This window comes from Entelurus aequoreus, linkage group LG01, assembly GCF_033978785.1.
Source record: "Entelurus aequoreus isolate RoL-2023_Sb linkage group LG01, RoL_Eaeq_v1.1, whole genome shotgun sequence".
Classification (NCBI taxonomy): Eukaryota; Metazoa; Chordata; class Actinopteri; order Syngnathiformes; family Syngnathidae; genus Entelurus; species Entelurus aequoreus.
The window spans coordinates 25,016,012-25,035,832 of NC_084731.1; the positions used below are offsets into that span (position 1 = coordinate 25,016,012).

The following is a 19,821-nucleotide window of genomic DNA, read 5'->3' on the forward strand; positions in this document are numbered from 1 at the left end:
CCAGTATCACTGTGTACTTACCGAGTATTTATATAGAATATGTAAATGGATATTGCTCACTTGTAGTGTTTGTATGTACATCAATCTTTAGACCAGGGGTGTCAAACTCACTTTAGATGGGGGGCCACATGGAGAAAAATCTACTCCCAAGTGGGCCGGACTGGTAAAATCACGGCACGATAACTTAAAAATAAAGACAACTTCAGATTGTTTTCTTTGTTTAAAAATAGAACAAGCACATTCTGAAAATGTACAAATCATAATGTTGTTGGGTTTTTTTTTTATACTTGCATGTTGCAGTAATAGTATTCTACCTTTATTGGTTGTTTCTTAAACTTTCTGAATAAATGATGTGATAATGTTCATCAGTCAACTCATTGATGTTCATTTTCAATCTATCAAGATAAAAAAAAAATCAAAATATAATTACAAGATGTTATTTATGTAGTTTGCTCATTTTCCTCGACTGATGTACTAACATGTGTTTTTTTTTTACATATGTAGCATCATCTACAAAGATACAAAGAATTGCTATTGCGACATCTAGTGGACACATTTAGAACAGCTGTTTCTTTCATTCAAAAATTTTGGCTCATTTTTATACTTAGCAAACTCATCCTGCGGGCCGGATAAAACCTATCAGTCCCACCCGTGCTTTAGAAAAAATAGAATGTTCAACAAGAGATGGCATAAATATTTGGAATCAAGCTGTAACCAGAGGGCATCATAATTTGATGGCGTAACAACGGATGAACATAATTTGCGTAGGTGAAACAAATGTAAAAAAAGACAATACATATGAAGTGTCAGTAGTTATTTCTATTATATTGTGCATTCTTTCTAAAAAGGTACAGGAGGAGCTTTCCTCTGCAGCTTTTAAGATAAAACAAAAAAGAAAGTATATCATTAATGTGATATACTCCAAGTGCTGTGATGTATTATGAGTAATATTTCTGCAATGTTTATTTGGCTCCAGGAATATTTACGGTAGTTTGCCTTCTTGTTTTGTTTTTTTGCAATCCTCTCCTTAAATCTTTTCAGGGCAGCTCACATCAGTTTGATTAGCTATAAAGAAAGAAAAGCGTGCCCAAACAGCGCTTGCTGTATCAACATCAAATTACCGTCGGAAAATGTTTTTAATACGACCGTAATATTCATGTCAGTCACCTCTGGCCATAGTTCAGTTTGACTCTCATTATCTGCACCTTGGCTACACAGAAGAAAACCTGCACTAACGTTGTACTTATCTATATTCCTCCAAGTGTGTTCTTCATGGAAGAACAACCGTAATGACCTGTTGAATATTACATGAAGGCTAGTGACACCGAGAAGGGAACTTCTAATCAAGTTGAGATGACCCAAGGACAGTAAATGTTTTGTTCCAAAGCAAGACAATTTGAATAATTGCATATTCAGTGCTATCCAATATCATTACTTTTTTCACTTCCCAGAACACTGAGGTTGACCCTCGCATGTGCTGTCACAAGGATAACAACCAATGGACGCCATGTTTGGATAGGTCAGTGTCAGGTTCAAACACTGATGACATCTATTAAACAAGACAAGAGGCAAAGAATTTAACCAGAGACAGAATTCAATTTGGACTCAATAGATTGAGGAGAGTCGCCCGGACATTGTATCCTGCTACAATCTCCAGCACGCTCTGCCAAAAGATTGTATGCCTCCTTCTTTTGTTTTGAACCCTCCCCGACCACACGGCCTTGGCTGTTTCCAAAGGACAAAGGTCGCAAAAAGTTCACAGAAAAGGTCGTAAACAATTCACAGAAAAGGTCAGTTCAAAAAGAGTTCGTAAAATAGTTCAAAAAGAGGTCCATAAGATAGTTCAAAAAGAGTTCGTCTGGAAATTGGGCAGATCCTGTCATGTCTCCGCTTTGAATTCCTTGGGCCAAAACAACATCCGTCTGTTGATTACCACATGAGAGAAAACAGAAAACCCTTTATATGGCTCTCCCCCTCACACAGTGGAGTTTTACGAGCATTCTTCTCTGTAGTTTTCAAAGACAGCTTTTGTCTTCTTACTTGACAGAACTCAATGTAACACAAAGTTTTTTGTGATAATTTAGAAACAATTACTCTAACAGACAGTTTAGTATTTCATTTTTTAATCAGCCTGACCTAAGCCTAAAGTGTATGTGTTAAATGAATAATAATCATTGTGATTAACACATGCTTTCATATCAATTGACAAGGTTATAAACTATAGTTACCGTATTCTCCGGACTATAAGCCGCACCCACTAAATTTAGTTTCTCATATATCATATATCAGCCGCACCGTACTACATGCCGCAAACATATACGATGCTAAATGTGTTATTTACACAGGAAGATTCTGTAAATGTTTTTTTACACATATGTGTTTCCAAACTGCAGTAAAACGGCTGATCAAACAAAACAGAAGTCATCGTCATGGACCCACTAGCCGCGGGAGCTAGCTCTCTAATCAGCTAAACAAACTCAATAACTCTACAGTGTCGTTTTGGTGAGTTTACTAAGGAATATGTGAAACTGAAACCATACAAAAATAATGCCGTTGTAAATACTAACACAGACACTCGTAAACCTGTTAGCACATTAGCTAATGCTAACGATGCCAGAGTCATTACATTAGGATAGCACCTACAATTATGCATGAAACACACATGGCACATTTTAGTAAGTAAGAATTGTTTTAGCTATACGGTAAAAATTACAAACACTGCTTGGAGTTACGAATGAAGAATCCATACGAGTAGAAGGGTTGAAAATTGAACGGTGCTATACTTGCGGGTGAAAGGACTAAATGGAAGGACACTGCAGCACCTGGAGTGAGCGTACTCGTCCAAAAGACGGCGCCATAGCACAAACAATAAAACACCATTTCAGTGTGTTTGCTTGTTTGTTTGTTTAAACTATTTTCATCATGACCGTCAGCAAAGAAAAATCCATAAATTAGCCGCACCGTTTTATAAGCTGCAGGGTTCAAAGTGTAGGGAAAAGGGTAGCAGCTTATAGTTTGGAATTTACGGTAGGTTAGATATATAGTAATTATTGTATAGGATTAAAATAAGGGGTGAGATGACTAATTCAAGGTTAATATTAGAGATGTCGGATAATGGCTTTTTTGCCGATATCCGATATTCCGATATTGTCCAACTCTTAATTACCGATTCCGATATCAACCGATACCGATATATACAGTCGTGGAATTAACACATTATTATTCCTAATTTTGTTGTGATGCCCCGCTGGATGCATTAAACAATGTAACAAGGTTTTCCAAAATAAATCAACTCAACTTATGGAAAAATGCCAACATCCATCCATCCATCCATCTTCTTCCGCTTATCCGAGGTCAGATCGCGGGGGCAGCAGCTTAAGCAGGGAAGCCCAGACTTCCCTCTCCCCAGCCACTTCGTCCAGCTCCTCCCGGGGGATCCAGAGGCGTTCCCAGGCCAGCCGGGAGACATAGTCTTCCCAACGTGTCCTGGGTCTTCCCCGTGGCCTCCTACCGGTCGGACGTGCCCTAAACACCTCCCTAGGGAGGCGTTCGGGTGGCATCCTGACCAGATGCCCGAACCACCTCATCTGGCTCCTCTCGATGTGAAGGAGCAGCGGCTTTACTTTGAGCTCCCCCCGGATGGCAGAGCTTCTCACCCTGTCTCTAAGGGAGAGACCCGCCACCCGGCGGAGGAAACTCATTTCGGCCGCTTGTACCCGTGATCTTGTCCTTTCCAGCACACCTGAATAGACCTTACCGGGAAGGCTGAGGAGTGTGATCCCACGATAGTTAGAACACACCCTCCGGTTCCCCTTCTTAAAGAGAGGAACCACCACCCCGGTCTGCCAATCCAGAGGTACCGCCCCCGATGTCCACGCGATGCTGCAGAGTCTTGTCAACCAAGACAGCCCCACAGCATCCAGAGCCTGAAGGAACTCCGGGCGGATCTCATCCACCCCCGGGGCCTTGCCACCGAGGAGCTTTTTAACTACCTCAGCAACCTCAGCCCCAGAAATAGGAGAGCCCACCACAGATTCCCCAGGCACTGCTTCCTCATAGGAAGACGTGTTGGTGGGATTGAGGAGGTCTTCGAAGTATTCCCTCCACCGATCCACAACATCCACAGTCGAGGTCAGCAGAACACCATCCTCACCGTACACGGTGTTGATAATGCACTGCTTCCCCTTCCTGAGGCGGCGGATGGTGGTCCAGAATCGCTTCGAAGCCGTCCGGAAGTCGATTTCCATGGCTTCCCCGAACTCCTCCCATGTCCGAGTTTTTGCCTCCGCGACCGCCGAAGCCGCACACCGCTTGGCCTGTCGGTACCTGTCCGCTGCCTCAGGAGTCCTATGAGCCAAAAGAACCCGATAGGACTCCTTCTTCAGCTTGACTGCATCCCTCACCGGACCACCGACGGGTTCTAGGATTACCGCCACGACAGGCACCAACTACCTTGCGGCCACAGCTCCAATTAGCCGCCTCGACAATAGAGGTGCGGAACATGGTCCATTCGGACTCAATGTCCAGCACCTCCCTCGTGACATGTTCAAAGTTCATCCGGAGGTGGGAATTGAAACTCTCTCTGACAGGAGACTCTGCCAGACGTTCCCAGCAAACCCTCACAATGCGTTTGGGCCTGCCAGGTCTGTCCGGCATCCTCCCCCACCATCGTAGCCAACTCACCACCAGGTGGTGATCGGTAGAAAGCTCCGCCCCTCTCTTCACCCGAGTGTCCAAAACATGAGGCCGCAAATCCGACGACACAACTACAAAGTCGATCATGGAACTGCGGCCTAAAGTGTCTTGGTGCCAAGTGCACATATGGACACCCTTATGTTTGAACATGGTGTTCGTTATGGACAATCTGTGACGGGCACAAAAGTCCAATAACAAAACACCGCTCGGGTTCAGATCCGGGCAGCCATTCTTCCCAATCACGCCTCTCCAGGTTTCACTGTCGCTGCCAACATGAGCGTTGAAGTCCCCCAGTAGAATGAGGGAATCACCCGGGGGAGCACTCTCAAGTACTCCCTCGAGTGAATCCAAAAAGGGTGGGTACTCTGAGCTGCGGTTTGGCGCGTAAGCGCTAACCACAGTCAGGACCCGTTCCCCCACCCAAATGCCAACATGGCACTGCCATATTTATTATTGAAGTCACAAAGTCCATTATTTTTTTTAACATGCCTCAAAACAGCAGCTTGGAATTTGGGACATGTTTAGCACCCCTGGGTTTTTGTGTTCTTGGTTGCCATGTGTGCTGATTATTTTCACCTGCCTTTGATTAGTGTTCGGGACGCTCACCTGCTCCCGGGCACTAAGAGAGCTACTTATTCCCGCTTTTTGCCACACTCAGTCTGGCTGTCTTGTTTGCTTCACGCAACAGAGGTGGGGGGATAGGGCGTAGCGGGGGGGGGGGGGGGGGGGGTGTATATTGTAGCGTCCCGGAAGAGTTAGTGCTGCAAGGGGTTCTGGGTATTTGTTCTGTTGTGTTACCGTGCGGATGTTCTCCCGAAATGTGTTTGTCATTCTTGTTTGGTGTGGGTTCTCAGTGTGGCGCATATTTGTAACTGTGTTAAAGTTGTTTATACGGTCACCCTCAGTGTGACCTGTATGGCTGTCGACCAAGTATGCATTGCATTCACTTGTGTGTGTGAAAAGCCGTAGATATTATGTGATTGGTCCGGCACGCAAAGGCAGTGCCTTCAGGTTTATTGGCGCTCTGTACTTCTCCCCACGTCCGTGTACACAGCGGCGTTTTATAAAGTCATAAATTTTACTTTTTGAGACCGATACCGATAATTTTGAAACCAATAATTTCCGATATTACATTTTAAAGCATTTATCGGCCGATAATATCGGCAGTCCAATATTATCGGACATCCCCAATACATACCCTACTTGCGTTACTTGGGACCATCTGCTGCAGTACAACATGAATGCAGACCATGTGTAGTATGTCTTATATTGCAGTTTTACCTTTAAATACATTATAAGCACTGTTGGAAAACAAATCTACCACTGGCAGAACTGTAAGAACATGAGGCAGTGCAGAATGTTTCCTGTTTGTTTGCTAATATTCACGTATTGAAGGGCTTAAATAATCTTACACTATGGGATTTTTTTTAAATTATGTATCCAACAGTGGGTAAAATTATCGTACAAACACGACAAAAAGTATCATACGATTAAACGTATGTGTAAGGGAGGAGCAACCTGTAAAGCAGGGGTGCTCACACTTTTTCTGCAGGCGAGCTACTTTTCAATTGATCAAGTCGCGGGGTTCTACCTCATTCATATATATAATTTATATTTACTTATTTATGAAATATATGTTTTTGTTAACAAGTTAGGTGTTTAATGATAATGCAAGCATGTTTAACACATACAGTTAATATTGTTAACAAGTTAAAGGTGTTTAAAGATAATACAAGCATGTTTAGCACATATAGTTAATATTGTTAACAAGTTAAAGGTGTTTAAAGATAATACAAGCATGTTTAACACATATAGTTAATATTGTTAACAAGTTAAAGGTGTTTAAAGATCATGCAAGCATGTTTAACACATATAGTTAATATTGTTAACAAGTTAAAGGTGTTTAAAGATAATGCAAGCATGTTTAACACATATAGTTAATATTGTTAACAAGTTAAAGGTGTTTAAAGATAATGCAAGCATGTTTAACACATATAGTTAATATTGTTAACAAGTTAAAGGTGTTTAAAGATAATGCAAGCATGTTCAACCCATATAGTTAATAAGTTAAAGGTGTTTAAAGATAATGCAAGCATGTTTAACATATAGTTAATATTGTTAACAAGTTAACGGTGTTTAAAGATAATGCAAGCATGTTCAACACATATAGTTAATATTGTTAACAAGTTAAAGGTGTTTAAAGATAATACAAGCATGTTTAACACATATAGTTAACATTGTTAACAAATTAAAGGTGTTTAAAGATAATGCAAGCATGTTCAACACATATAGTTAATATTGTTAACAAGTTAAAGGTGTTTAAAGATAATACACGCATGTTTAACACATATAGTTAATATTGTTAACAAGTTAAAGGTGTTTAAAGATAATGCAAGCATGTTTAACACATATAGTTAATATTGTTAAGTTAAAGGTGTTTAAAGATAATGCAAGCATGTTTAACACATATAGTTAATATTGTTAACAAGTTAAAGGTGTTTAAAGATAATGCAAGCATGTTTAACACATATAGTTAATATTGTTAACAAGTTAAAGGTGTTTAAAGATAATGCAAGCATGTTCAACCCATATAGTTAATATTGTTAACAAGTTAAAGGTGTTTAAAGATAATGCAAGCATGTTTAACATATAGTTAATATTGTTAACAAGTTAACTGTGTTTAAAGATAATGCAAGCATGTTCAACACATATAGTTAATATTGTTAACAAGTTAAAGGTGTTTAAAGATAATACAAGCATGTTTAACACATATAGTTAACATTGTTAACAAATTAAAGGTGTTTAAAGATAATGCAAGCATGTTCAACACATAGTTAATATTGTTAACAAGTTAAAGGTGTTTAAAGATAATGCAAGCATGTTTAACACATATAGATTCCTTTCTTTCATGAAGACAAGAATATAAGTTGGTGTATTACCTGATTCTGATGACTTGCATTGATAGGAATTAGACAGTAGTGATGATAACGTCCGCATTTTCAAATGGAGGACAAAAAAAGTCCTCCTTTCTGTCCAATACCACATGAAAGTGGTTGGTTTTTGGCATCTTATTTGCCCAGCTTCCGTACTCCTTTGTATACAGTGCACACTTTACAAGAAATACATTGTCGGCAAACTCCGTAGCTTGCTAGCTTGTGCACGCCAGCTTTCTGAGACTCTTATTTTGTTAGTGCAGGCAGGATGAAGCAGCGCTTTTATTGTGCAACTGTGCAGTCGGTCTTTGGGAGTTTTGACGACAGGTACGGCGCCAGAGTCTGTTGAAATAAAAAGGGATTCTCGCCTTCCTGCCGGTAATTTTTTCTTAATAATGAGCTGGCAGCAGCCAGCGTCATCTCAGAAGACCCTCGGGTGCCGTGAATGTCAATGAAGTGACGAAAGTGACGTCATAGTGAAGATTTAGGATCGCTCATTTTTAGGACTATTTTTTTAATGCCTGGCTTGGGATCGACTGACACACCCTCCGTGATCGACCGGTAGATCGCGATCGACGTAATGAGCACCCCTGCTGTAAAGGGTTCTATTATCATTTATATACAATGCAGTCCAAAAGTTTGGACACACCTTCTCCTCATTCAATGCGTTTTCTTTATTTTCATGTCTATTTACATTGTAGATTGTCCCTGAAGGCATCAAAACTTTGAATGAACACATGTGGAGTTATGTACTTAACAAAAAAAAAGGTGAAATAACTGAAAACATGTTTTATATTCTAGTTCCTTCAAAATAGCCACCATTTGCTCTGATTACTTTTTGGCACACTCTTGGCATTCTCTCGATGAGCTTCAAGAGGTAGTCACCTGAAACGGTTTTCACTTCACCTTCTAGCCTGATTTAGCCATTCCTTTACCACTTTTGACGTGTGTTTGGGGTCGTTGTCCTGTTGGAACACCCAACTGCGCCCAAGACCCAACCTCCGGGCTGATGATTTTAGGTTGTCCTGAAGGATTTGGAGATAATCCTCCTTTTTCATTGTCCCATTTAAAGCACCACTTGTCAATATCGCGTTGACTTTGACAAAAATAATTTTTAGAGACCACATACTTGCACAACTTTTGTACTGTTTCGAACCTGAAGCTGAGGTAACTGCAGAAAACTTTAACCTTTACGCATTTTCTGAAGCATTTTGACAAAAACATCAGTAGAAGAGGACGCACAATAGAATACTAGCGGCTTACCTTCTTTTTCTCTCGTTTTCGAGCACTGGGTCCGCTCTTCTTTCTCCATTTTCCTACAGGTTCTGACGCAGTCTTTCTCCCTTCAAGGGTGCTCCTCATTTTCAGGATCGCATTTGGCTTGAGTCATTTTGTGACCAAAACCTTTTGTGGAAGTCGCTTCTTAGCGGTCCCACTGACAGACACTTCACAGGATCCAAGCTCGCAGGTTTTAACAAAGGTTTAATTCTCATATGTTTTATCCACTGTTTCCTTCTCCCAGAACGTGACTTTTCAGCCACGTCCGTACCTCTCTCCCCCTCTGCTCCCGGCCGCTTACTGTTAAAGACAACAGATGATTAGATTAACACGTACCACCTGTGAAATCTAATCACCTGCCAGCTGTGTCTCGCCGTCAGCACATGCCACGCCCCCGTCTGATGGTGCTCTGTCTTCAGCACCATGGACAGAGGCGGAGACCTTTGCTCCTGCAGGCGCGCTGATCACACTCTCTCTCCACACCTTTCTTCTTCAAAGTCAGAATCACTCAAATGGTCGCTGCAAATGACATTCTACTGGCTTGGTCCTTCCCATTTTGACTGGAGAGGTTCATACGTTCCACATATTCCCATCATATTGGAAATGTATGCAGGCTGATCCTATCCGGGTTGCACATGGACGAGCTTGTCGTGACCCCAAGATGTAGAGACAGATGGTGGTGTGCAGGTAAATTAAACTGGGGAAAAAACAGAAGGTAAAAAACAACAGCTGGGTGCCAAGTACAGGCAAACAGTGACACAGGACAATAATCCACGTGCCCGACAGGTGAACCAGAAGGAACTTAAATGGGCCTAATTACTAATAGACAACAGGTGCGCTGGAGAGAAACAGAACAGAAATTGGAGGTGCAGCAAACCCTGTAAGAACTAAGCAGGAACTACAACACTACAAATAGAAAGTCAAAGTACCAGGACAGGAAATGACACAGGAAAATAACTAACTAGATCATGACAGACACCTTCTCTAGTTGTATTGCTACAACCTGCAACAATGCATCTGGCAGCCATATCTGCTCATTCTTTAAATCGTGCGTGAAAATATCGGGATTCGGAATGAAGACGCTACCAAAACACATATTAGGCAGTAGGGGTGTCCCGATACCAATATTTTAGTACCGGTACCAAAATGTATTTTGAGACTTTTCTGTACTTTTCTAAATAAAGGGGACCACAAAAAATGGCATTATTGGCTTTATTTTAACAAAAACTGTTAGGGTACATTAAACATATGTTTCTTATTGAAAGTTTGTCCTTAAATAAAATAGTGAACATACAAGACAACTTGTCTTTTAGTAGTAAGTAAGCAAACAAAGGCTCCTAATTTAGCTGCTGACATATGCAGTAACACATTGTGTCATTTGTCATTCTATGTTGTCAAAATTATGAGGGACAAGCTGTAAAAATAGATGATTAATCTACTTGTTCAGTTACTGTTAATATCTGTTTTTTCCCCCATTTCAACATGTTCTATCTACACTTTTGTTCAAATGTAATAATCACTTATTCTTCTGTTGTTAGATACTTTACATTAGTTTTGGATGATACTACAAATTGAGGAATCAATCCGATACCAAGTAGTTACAGGATCATACATTGGTCATATTCAAAGTCCTCATGTGTCCAGGGACATATTTCCTGAGTTTATGAACATAATATACATTTTAAAAAAAGGAAAAACGATTTTGTGACGATAAAAAATATTGATGTAATCATAGTAGTATCGACTAGATACACGCCTGTACTTGGTATCATTACAGTGGATGTTGGGTGTAGATCCACCAATGGCGTTTGTTTACATTGTGACGCTGGTGAGCTACGGTATGTAGTGAAGCATGTTTAGCTATTCCTCGTCCTGCAGGGATGATACTTGTAAGAAACAAACTTTATTTGTCGCCATGGAGACCAGGATTAGTGATTTAGAAGTAGCTACAACACTGCAGACTGCGGGTGGACGTTAGCTGCTAGCTAGCCATGTCTTTGGTGAACATCGTTTTGTCCTTCTAATTTTGGTGGTTCTTGAACTCACCATAGTGTGGACTGTGACGCAACAGTTTGTTTACATGTAAAATCTTCCACTCCTTCTTTGTCTCATTTTGTCCACCAAACGTTTTATGCTGTGCGTGAATGCACAAATGTGATCTTTGTTGATGTTATTGACTTGTTGGAGTGCTAATCAGGCATATTTGGTCAGTGTATGACTGCAAGCTAATCCATGCTAACATGCTATTTAGGCTAGCTTTATGTACATATTGCATCATTATGCCTCATTTGTAGGTATATTTGAGCTCATTTAATATTATTTACTTTTATCCTCTTTATATATAATTTATATTTGCATGTCTCATGACACATTGTCTGTATGTAATATTGGCTGCATTTCTGATAGTAGTTTGTGTGCCATGTTGTTCCAGACCACAGCAAACATTACCTAGCTTGCCAAAGATTGTATCCATTAGAAGAAGACAGCCTGCCGTTTCCTTTAACTTGGACACACACATCTATACCTTTGGCCATTCTAAAACAGTCATTTCCAGGAGTTATATCACCCTCTGAGTATAGCCTCTGATTTAAGAATCAGAATCAGAATCAGAAGTACTTTATTAATCCCCCGAGAGGAAATTAAGATGTTTTCCAATGTTGTAAAAATGTGTACAATAAATATGAAATTTCAACATTTCTGTCAACGAAGATTTGCTTCAGCCTGCGACATATATTCATTTTGATAGTAGGCTAATATAGCTAATAACATCATTATAACACTTATATGTCTTTTAAAGTCATTTTGATAGTAGGCTACTATAGCTAATATAGACACATCATGTGTTGTCTTCATTATAACACTTTAATAAGTCTTTAAAATTAATTTTGATAGTAGGCTACTATAGCTAATATAAACACTTATATAAGCGTTATAATGAAGACAACACATGATGTAAGTCTTTTCAAGTCATTTTGATAGTAGGCTACTATAGCTAATATAGACACATTATATGTTGTCTTCATTATAAGACTTATATAAGTATTTTAAAGTAATTTTGATAGTAGGCTAATATAGACACTTACATCATGTGTTGTCTTCATTATAACACGTATATAAGTCTCTTAAAGTCATTTTGATAGTAGGCTACTATAGCTAATATAGATACTTATATAGGTGTTATAATGAGACAACAAATGATGTAAGTCTTTTAAAGTCATTTTGATAGTAGGCTAATATAGACACTTACATCATGTGTTGTCTTCATTATAACACTTATATAAGTCTTTTAAAGTCATTTTGATAGTAGGCTAATATAACTAATATAGACACTTACATCATGTGTTGTCTTCATTATAACACTTATATAAGTCTTTTAAAGTAATTTTGATAGTAGGCTACTATAGCTAATATAGATACTTATATAGGCGTTATAATGAAGACAACACATGATGTAAGTCTTTTAAAGTAATTGTAATAGTAGGCTACTATAGCTAATATAGACACTTACATCATGTGTTGTCTTCATTATAACACTTATATAAGTCTTTTAAAGTCATTTTGATAGTAGGCTACTATAGCTAATATAGACACTTACATCATGTGTTGTCTTCATTATAACACTTATATAAGACTTTTAAAGTCATTTTGATAGTAGGCTAATATAGTAGCTAGTATAGACACTTACATCATGTCTTGTCTTCATTATAACACTTATATAAGACTTTTAAAGTCATTTTGATAGTAGGCTAATATAGTAGCTAGTATAGACACTTACATCATGTCTTGTCTTCATTATAACACTTATATAAGACTTTTAAAGTCATTTTGATAGTAGGCTAATATAGTAGCTAGTATAGACACTTACATCATGTCTTGTCTTTTAAATTAAGGCCCAAGCTGTTTGTTTACATGCTTCTTTTATTTCTCTTTGCTATTTGGGCTTATTGAACCCTAATTAGAATAAAACCTATGAATCATCTTTTGATATGATGTACTTAGTCCATAAGTAACAAACGTGTACTTCATGTTTAGTGATATGCTAATTCTTATTTTTACACTTTTTTCCCCCCAAATTCCATTGTATGTTATACTTTTCTGACACCACCAGATGGCAGTATAAGTGTCCACATAAGCAGCATAAGACCCCAATTCAGTAGTGTACACAATTTTGGAAATAAGAGCTAAAAGGTGCTGTCCACGCATGTGGCCAACTAAGCCTTTTTAAAGTAATTTTGATAGTAGGCTACTATAGCTAATATAGACACTTACATCATGTGTTGCTTTCATTTTAAGAATCATTTAAGACTTAATTTTTTGCGGCTCCAGACAGATTTTTTTATTTTTGTATTTTAATTTTATGTCCAATATGGCTCTTTCAACGTTTTGGGTTGCCGACCCCTGACCTAAGTGTTCGTATTACAGGGGCCCTTTAACAGGGTACGCTTCCAGTGGCTAATGACAACAGTCAATGCTGCCATTATAAACACTTACAGTACAACACTTACAGACTTCAACTCGGACGGCCTCCTCACATAGATTGATGATTTTAAGGGAGCTCGTCACACTGGCGCGAGAAAAGAGGGAACGTTATTGTGGATAAGATAAGACATCAAAGGCCCCCCACTGTATAGTTAAGACCTTATGGTGAACTCGGCTCAGAAGCTTTGAGACGCTCACACAGCCGAGTGCACTTTTTTAATTTTTTTTATTATTGCCCCCAGATAACGTAGCAGAGGGAAGAGACACAGAAGCACGCTCACATTCTGACATCTCCGTCTCTTTCTGGTTATCAAAGAGGCCCCACCGCATTCATGGCAGAATCCTAGGATGTTTACTTCCTTCTGACTTTGTTGTGGGAGGCGTGTGCTCCTTGTTGGAGGGATATGTGGTTGGCACAGGGACTCAGGTGATTTTTAGGAGGGATTGACGTATTGGTTGTCGACAGCGATTGTTTCATCTGCTCTTTTAATGGGGGAACGTAGTAGTTTCCTTCTGCCAAATCCTAAGGGCAAAACATATGGGCAGGATAGAAAAAAGGAAAGTGTTGTGCCTCAAGTTTGTTTTTAATGCCGTATGTCGGGCTTTCTTCCACCGAGGGGTCGCATATTAAAAATTAAACAAATTGTATTTCTATTTTGTAAAAGGTAAAAAAAAAAAGAAGCTATATTTGTGTTGTTTTCTTTTCTGCTGCTATGCCAATGCAATGCTGACCTCTAGCGGCCACACATAACATTAAATATGTCTCATTATTCCCTTCGGGGTTGCGGGGGGGCGCTGGACCTATCACATCAATAACAAAATTATAAACAAATAAATATTTTAATTCACGACACTGTCTTAAAGACATTTGGTCAATCCAAGCAGCATTAGATTTAGCTTTTGGAACAACATGGTACATATTGGAGGTGTGATACAAAGTACACACGACAATTCATGCAGAAGAGTTCAAATCAGGACATAAAGTCCCCGAGTGTAGAAAAGCAAAACCAGCTTATATTGGATAATTTGTTGATGTGCTATTTGTGAGGTACTGTTGCAAACTGGGAGGAATTTCACTGAACACCTCATGGCCACAATTTAAGATACACCTGCATAAGATTGAACATAAACGCTGCCTGTAACAATGTTTGATATTGTGCTTGTAGTGTAATGTTCTTGCATCATACCTCAGCTATTTGTTATGCTTTAAGTTGCAAGTGAGTTGCAAGCAAATGTCGCAGTGAACCTCATAAATTCAACCAATTGATCCGGTCTTACTCGGTGGCATTAGCTTGTAGCTATAAATGAACATAACATTGTTTTTCCAACTAATTGTGAACAGGCACGTGAGCACAATTTGAGGGAAAAAAGGAAAAAAAAAACTTCTATCAGCATAAAGTGCTGCCACGCGAGCTCCAAAAGAATATTATGAAAATCATGACTACATTTCCTGCAAGTGGGTCCATCTCTACACTATATTTTACCTTTAGAATCATTCTCATCTACCAACCTCTTTTGGTTGTCTTTTTGACACTTGCATGTCCCATGGAATGTACCACAGAGTTTTTTTGTTTTGTAGGAGATCATTCCCCACATTATTATTAGAGATGTCCGATAATGGCTTTTTTGCCGATATTCCGATATTGTCCAACACTTAATTACCGATTCCGATATCAACCGATACCGATATATACAGTCGGGGAATTAACACATTATTATGCCTAATTTTGTTGTGATGCCCCGCTGGATGCATTAAACAATGTAACAAGGGGAGTGTATATTGTAGCGTCCCGGAAGAGTTAGTGCTGCAAGGGGTTCTGTGTATTTGTTCTGTTGTGTTTATGTTGTGTTACGGTGCGGATGTTCTCCCGAAACGTGTTTGTCATTCTTGTTTGGTGTGGGTTCACAGTGTGCCGCATATTTGTAACAGTGTTAAAGTTGTTTATACGGCCACCCTCAGTGTGACCTGTATGGCTGTTGACCAAGTATGCCTTGCATTCACTTGTGAAAAGCCGTAGATATTATGTGATTGGGCCGGCACGCAAAGGCAGTGCCTTTAAGGTTTATTGGCGCTCTGTACTTCTCCCCACGTTCGTGTACACAGCGGCATTTTAAAAAGTCATCAATTTTACTTTTTGAAACAGATACCGATAATTTCCAAAATTACATTTTAAAGCATTTATCGGCCGATAATGTCGGCAGCCCGATATTATCGGACATCTCTAATTATTATCATTGAAAATGTAATGTAACATTCTATAACATGCATGCAAAGAACTCAAAAAACGTTTCCCATTTGGCAACTCTATCCTGTAGCCACGCCCCCTAGGGTAATATACTTCCGGTGTTGTGACCTCTGTTTACATCCGTCACGTCAAAAATATACCTTCTCGCTGGCTACTAATAAATACTAACAGTGTTTGGATTGTAATCATCCAAGTATGATTAGCAGCAAAGTGGAGAGCGAGCGAAGGTAAGCTAGCAAGCTTGCTTTGGTGCTCCGGATCGTCTCCCTGTCCTGCGTGGCATTTAGACAAGAGGAAGAGCGAGTACCTGCAGCTGAGGCGAGCGTTCAACAAGTTTTGTTTGGATCGTTTTGTTTTTTTGGATATTTCATTAAAAAAACACGAAAATTAATGTTAAAAAAAGCAGATTTTTGAGTTTTCCCAGACATTTTACATGCCTGGTAAAGGACCGTGCTGAGACGAAACAGAGGATATTCATTCAATTTAAAAACTAAATAATCAAAAACATAACTGAGCGTGTTGCCAACTTGTCGATGCTAGTCTGCACCGTACTGAAGCATAATGCAGAGTCTAATGCCAGCCAGGAATGTTAAAATAATATCTAAACGGCAGACATTTATCCATGAAAATATGGAGAAACTGCTGGTGGTGTGTTTGACGGAAAATCCGCTGGAAGGAGATACCGTAGGAGACTACTCTCCAAGGTAAATACTGTACATTAATACTATATTACTTCATACAACTACTATAGTTGTTTGCAGTACAATCTATTGTATTGTTTTTTTTCTATCAAATCAATACAAAATGATGTGCTTGAGTTAAAGAGCGCTGTCACAGAACCAATTAGGCTTGTAAGTTGAGGTATGACAACAAAAATATTGTAACCAAGCAATGCTACACGCCAGAACATTAAGATGAGATGCACCAAATGTTGTGGTAAGTCCATGTCGCATATGATGTGTCTACAAAACAATGAATAATGTGGCTTATAACATTGAAATATGAGACATGGCCCATACAACTCGCTACACATGAGGACAACATGTTAGAAATAAACATAAATATATTTGTAGACATGATTTGCTACCGTTTTAAAGTTCACATCAACTCTTAAGTGACGCCTTTTCACCCCAGGTGCTTGGGTGTGCTGTGGAAGCCTTTGACAACGCTGCACACACACTCACACACACACACACGCACAGGGTGTGTTGCCCTGATGCTAGTTAGTTCCATCAGGACGAGACTGAGCCCGAGTCTTCGACATCAGTCGAGTCGTATTCATCAGCAGATTCGGTAAGAGCTGGGTAGGGCCGTGGCTGGTCCATGTTTACATACGTGACATTCAGACTGATGTAGTGCTCTCCCTCCAGGCCCGACAGAATGGTGGTGACGGCCGACACCAGCGTGGCAAAGTTAGGCCGCAGCTCTGGATCGGGGTCCCAGCACTGGAGCATGATGCTATACCTGGAAAAAACACGGACAGTCTGAGTCTTTCGGTAGCATCGTTTTACTGCTCAGTGTTGCCAACTTAGCGAGTGATAAGAAAGCCCAAATAGATCGCAACACTGCAGCTACAAAGAATACACTTGCTTTCATATTCTTTGTGTAACCTGTGAATAATAATGTCAGAGAGAGTGTGCCGTTAGGGCCAGCAAGGCCTTCTCTGCTGGCCTAACATAAATCATGATCATAGATTAATAAAAGTTCATTTTAATCTACTTTCCATAAAGTATTCATCATATTCTCTTCATGTTTTATTCGGCCCCAGGGTTGCTTGTTTTTACGTTAGAGCTTTTATCCAATCAGAATTCAGTAGGGGTGTAACGGTACACAAAAATGTCGGTTCGGTACGTACCTCGGTTTAGAGGTCACGGTTCGGTTCATTTTCGGTACAGTAAGAAAACAACAAAATATACATTTTTGAGTTATTTATTTACCAAATTTGCAAAATCTTCCACCAAAAATATTTCTCTTAGTGGAATATTTGATGTGAAGTATTCAGAACCTTGGATAGGTCAATAATTCATAATAACATTGATTTTGATTCAATGTTTTGAGCAATGACAGTTTGAAAGAAGAAAAAAAACAGCTTTGTTTTATTAGTCAACATTGCAACTTTTTCTAAATTACATTTCACCTTTAAGCTTTTTTATTTCACTTTTGTTATGTTTTTGTTTATTTTAATAGTATTTTTGGAATGTGCCGTGGGACTTTAAAACATTAGCTGTGGGCCGCAAATGGCCTCCGGAGCACACTTTTGACACCCCTGCTATAGATAATAAAAAATTACATCTGATAAATCTATGGATAAAAAGCAGAGCCTGGCGACGCATGCGCGTTTATCATAACTCTCTCGCTCTCTCTGTCTCTGCCCCTCCCTCACCAATGCTGCTGCGCGCACAATTTGTTTTTTTTTTAACCCCTTCTTAACCCTGAACGTACATTGAAAATACACGCAACCCTAACTCAAAATGCCGGACATTTGAGGCATTTAAGAAACTCCGCCCTGACAGCTCCGCAAAAGAGGACATGTCCGGTGAAAAGAGGACGTATGGTCAGTCTATCGTAGCCCGTTAGCTGCTAGCATGCCGTGTGTTGTGCCTCGGTGTGCATTGTTTACACAACCTGCGTTACGCTACTTAATATGTCCGTGTGGAAACTCGTTCGGTACACCTCCGAACCGAACCGGAACCCCCGTACCGAAACGGTTCAATTCAAATACACGTACCGTTACACCCCTAGAATTCAGCTTGTTGCCAGGGCTGTATGAATTCAGCCGGATAGACAGTTGCGATAGCCAATCAGATCACGAGTTGTTGACAGAAGCCCTTCTAGGTAACCTTACGTTGAACGTGACTGTGATTGGATTTTCGCTTGTCACTCCCAAGTGAGAATCCAATCACAAGTTGTAATTTGGGGAAAGCAGGAAGGGGCATCGGAGACATACCCGGGCAACGGAGAAATCATTGGTTCTCACTTTTTTAACTCACAAAGAAAAAGTTGTAATATTTTATCCATTTATTTTTCTACATTTAATATGTTCTTTACAATTATTTTATTTTTTACAGTACCATGTGATGATTGATTGAAATATAGCCTGTTTTGTACACTGTTGGTGATTCAATGCCCAGTGGTGCACAAGTGTGTTTCTGTATAGCATTTCTCCAGCCGTGGTCATGTGGTGACATAAATTATGGTATTTTGAGGGGTATTCATTAAAGTCGGACTAATAAGTAGGACATCACTGAAGGCCTAGGTGGGAAACACAAAGCCTGCCACTGCAGAGAAGTCTGTTCCTTTGTGTAAACAAAACACACCCAGTGTAATTTTAAAACAGGCTTCACAAAGATTGTAAATAATATACACCTACTTTCCATAGACCCTTAACTGAAGTCGGTTGTGAAACATGCAAAGTATAAATGGCTCATCTATTGTAATCCATGCCATGCAATGGGATTTGTCATTACAGTATTTTCTAAAAACAGCAAAAACAAGTTCAATGGTAACATTTCTTAAGTGTGTGTGTGTGTGTGTGTGTGTGTGTGTGTGTGTGTGTGTGTGTGTGTGTGTGTGTGTGTGTGTGTGTGTGTGTGTGTGTGTGTGTGTGTGTGTGTGTGTGTGTGTGTGTGTGTGTGTGTGTGTGTGTGTGTGTGTGTGTGTGTTGCTGGTGTAAACATTAACTCCAACACATCACCTCTAACTGTGCTGAAATACCAAATGGTGGACAATTTACAGATTTTTACTTTGCTGAGTCACCATCGTGCCAGAAGTACTTTCTCCACTATTATTTAGGGATTAAAGATTATTAATAACAATGGCAACAAAAAGGGGAACTGCACTTATTTAGGAATGTTGCTCATCAGTCACAAACCTTCTGAGACAAGAACACACGTTTTCCCCTTACTAAATATTGAAAAAGTGCTAGTAAGAGGCGGCTAAAAATGCAGGTAATGTTACTATGCCTATGAAGTGCTGTGAAGAAAACATAAAAAAAATCCCGCCAACAACGTTCCATTTAATTAAGCTATAGTGACTTTGTTAACAAAGAGCAACTACTTGTCTGGCATCGTGACACATTGCCTTACTTATACTGCTTTTTATTAAAAGCGAACTGCACTTTTTTTCGTTCACAATCCTAATGAGAGACAAGGAGACAACTTTTTTTTTGTATTCTAATCTGCGATAATGAG

General features: G+C 39.5%; 1 protein-coding gene and 1 long non-coding RNA gene across 4 annotated transcripts in view; one reads left to right on the forward strand and one right to left on the reverse strand.

Annotated features, from left to right (window-relative positions):
- Window positions 1-17,357, forward strand: part of LOC133649547 (uncharacterized) — a 47,768-nt gene extending 30,411 nt beyond the window's left edge. For both annotated transcript variants that reach the window (XR_009826086.1, XR_009826087.1), the window contains exons 4-5: window positions 16,766-16,924; window positions 17,002-17,357. This is a non-coding gene — a long non-coding RNA (uncharacterized LOC133649547). The remainder of the gene's footprint in view (window positions 1-16,765; window positions 16,925-17,001) is intronic.
- The window catches only part of mst1rb (macrophage stimulating 1 receptor b), a 48,198-nt gene continuing 42,557 nt past the window's right edge, over window positions 14,181-19,821 (reverse strand). For both annotated transcript variants that reach the window (XM_062046083.1, XM_062046082.1), the window contains exon 21: window positions 14,181-17,095. In XM_062046083.1, the coding sequence (XP_061902067.1) occupies window positions 16,864-17,095 (232 nt within the window). In that variant the 3' untranslated portion in view covers window positions 14,181-16,863. The remainder of the gene's footprint in view (window positions 17,096-19,821) is intronic.